General features: G+C 40.4%; 1 protein-coding gene across 2 annotated transcripts in view; it reads left to right on the top strand.

The window, feature by feature from the left end:
- Positions 1 to 2,746, top strand: part of LOC106533046 (guanine nucleotide exchange factor DBS) — a gene marked incomplete at its 3' end in the record, with an annotated part of 29,864 nt that overhangs the window by 11,410 nt on the left and 15,708 nt on the right. For both annotated transcript variants that reach the window (XM_014029256.1, XM_014029255.1), the window contains 1 exon segment: positions 879 to 993. In XM_014029256.1, the coding sequence (XP_013884710.1) occupies positions 879 to 993 (115 nt within the window).

Below are 2,746 nucleotides of genomic sequence, written 5' to 3'. Positions count from 1 at the left end.
GTATTGGATAAACACTTCTTTGTATTCACAAACTGTATGTATAAAAGGAAAAATACTTAATAAAAAAAGACAGTGATTAAAAAAAAATATTCATCCACAGAGTTGATGTGATCAGTGAAATGTTGGACTTCCTGGACATGAACTTTTTTAACTGTCCATGTTAAAATTCCTTAATTTATGATAAAAGTGCGTACGTTGGTGGACTTTCTTGCATACAGTGTCCACATGTTTATCAAATGAGAGTCTGTTGTTAATATTATTCCACAAATTCAACCACCTGATCATTAATGTACACAGGAGAGATGGCATTTTTGATTTTTCTGTAAATAAATTATCATTTCTTTGGTTTTGCTGACATTTATGTCAAAAAATATGGCTTACACCAGTTAGCAAAGGTTTGACACCACTGGGTGTTTAAACCATGATCAGGGTCATCTGACTTTAAAAAGAGACACAATCATCAGCTAACTTTAAAATAAGTTTATATAAACTTGTAGGTGTGACTCATCTTTGTTTAAATTACTCAGAAATCATAGAATATATGTGATTTTTTTTAACTTTTAGCGCTTAAGGTGGTGTAGTGAAATGTATAAAGTAAAAAGAGTTTGTCAAAATGTGATGAGTCTATGAAGGAAATGTCTGAAATATAAACTTAAAGAATAATTTGAAGCACTTAACTGAGCAGCACTAACAACTACAGATGATTTTGAGCAGCAAATAAGACAATGAGGAACTGTCTACATCCGGTACATGATGTCTCTTAGATAAACCTGGTGATTCTCATGAGACCCAGTCAGTATTTCCCATCCAGCTGAAAATCAGCCTCAGCAGCAGGTTGATCCTGGATGTCGCTSTGATGTTTCTCCTGACCTCCACAGGAGGCCGCGGGCAGAACGGCAGCCCTGTCATCGTCCTCCCAGAGTTCCCAGCCTTCGGCGAGCTGGAGGAGGAGGAGTTCCAGAACGTGCTACGCTATCTCACGAGCATCCCCAGGTGAGCCGCCCTGTTTGGTTCTTAGGTGGGATTTGATCTGATGGGGAAGTGAGGTGTAATACCTGGTGGGGCCAACAGATGGCAGCATGCTACTGAAGGCCCGGTGTAATAGGACATAAATCTAAAGATTTAAAGGTTAAATAAAATAATCTTAAATATTTAAACACATTAATTATAGTCCTATTTTAGCTAGGACTTTCAAAATAAAATGTTGTAGAATCCTTAATGAAACAAGGTTTTCTACCTCCCTATTTATTTTTATTTTCTGAGCAGTACACTACTTTTTTAACACCACATTCTTCAGTGTCTAATTAAAGGGAGGAGCAAGCATCTGCTTATTGTGTTATAGATGCTGTCAGCATCCCTTTTTTGTCCGCATCTCATCACCTCTCATGTATAACATCCACCTCCTCCTGTGTGCCCTCCCTCTCTCCCTCCCCGCCACACTCTTGCTGCACTCTGAGCTCCGATTGGCTGACGGGGAGCAGGGCTCGGCCGTCATTGGCTGTGGGGTGTGAGGAGGGAGACGGCAGGAGGCTGGTGGAGGAGCGGAGACGAGGAGGAAGAGGAGGAGGAGGAGGGAGATGCCGTGCAAGGATGGGAACGGCCACCCCTCTCCGCCCGCCAGCCGACAGCCRTGGATGAGCTCAGAATAAACTGGATTTAAGCAAGCCTGGACCTTAACAATGGAGCACTGAAGCTTTTTATTCTGGAATATAAAGACTTCTCCTCCGTTCTTCCTTCACGTGCTTTGGATATTTTTGTCAGTAGAGATGGAGTGAGGATTTGCTGTGGCAGCATTTGCTCGGTACATCATGTTAATATCTGTGTGTGTCTGACGGAAACTGATACAGTGATAACACAGATCATCAGTGTTTGAGTGTGGCATTGCAGTGTGTGTGTGTGTGTTTTACCTAAATAGCCAGCCTCGCTATTTGTGTGTCAAGGTGTTGGGAAGCATGTCACTTTGTTTAACAGGACCTTTGCTAAAAATGCTGCATTCACACACACACACACACACACAAACATTAGCCTAATGATGTGGCTACATATGGTAATGCCTGTGGATTGGATACACACACACACACTTGTATTAATGCAGTGCCAAGGTTGCCATGGTAATCAGAAGAGTCTCATAATCATCAGCGATGAGAAATGATGACTGCGGTCACGCAGCTTGAACCTTTTATTTTGTTGCTGCTGAATCTTGTAGTGGGTCCAGTTTTTCAGGCCGTTAAAGAATGATCACAGTTTGCTGTGTATTATCCGTTAGCCAGTGGTGATCCAAACTGATGTCAGGTGATGAAAATTTTAAATTTATGTTGATGTAATTTAAGAGTGGGGATCTTCAGAAAAATTACGAAGAATGAATATGTTACTTGCTACAGACAGCATTTGAACAGCTACAGAAGTGTAGAGCTGTCACATGACATGAAAGTATTTTTAAAATGGATCTCGTTATAACGAGAAAACTATCTTGTAAAAACGAGAAAACTATCTTGTTGTATCAAGATAACCATCTCCTTACAACATGTTATGGTTTCTTCTGGTTTGTCACTTTCACGGAAGTTTATTATCTGGATGGCGTGATGGAGAACACGACTGAACTACTATATAAAACAAAAACAAACAGAACGCTTATTATTTGGGTTTGTGCTCAGATGTTGCAGCTAGTAGCACTTCTTTAGCGATATGCACTCTCTAATCTGAATTCAGACGCTATTATTTCAACAACATTATTCAGTACTAACTT

The sequence above is a fragment of the Austrofundulus limnaeus genome, unplaced genomic scaffold (assembly GCF_001266775.1).
Source record: "Austrofundulus limnaeus strain Quisiro unplaced genomic scaffold, Austrofundulus_limnaeus-1.0 Scaffold874, whole genome shotgun sequence".
Classification (NCBI taxonomy): domain Eukaryota; kingdom Metazoa; phylum Chordata; class Actinopteri; order Cyprinodontiformes; family Rivulidae; genus Austrofundulus; species Austrofundulus limnaeus.
This window is presented reverse-complemented; position numbering and strand designations above follow the sequence as displayed.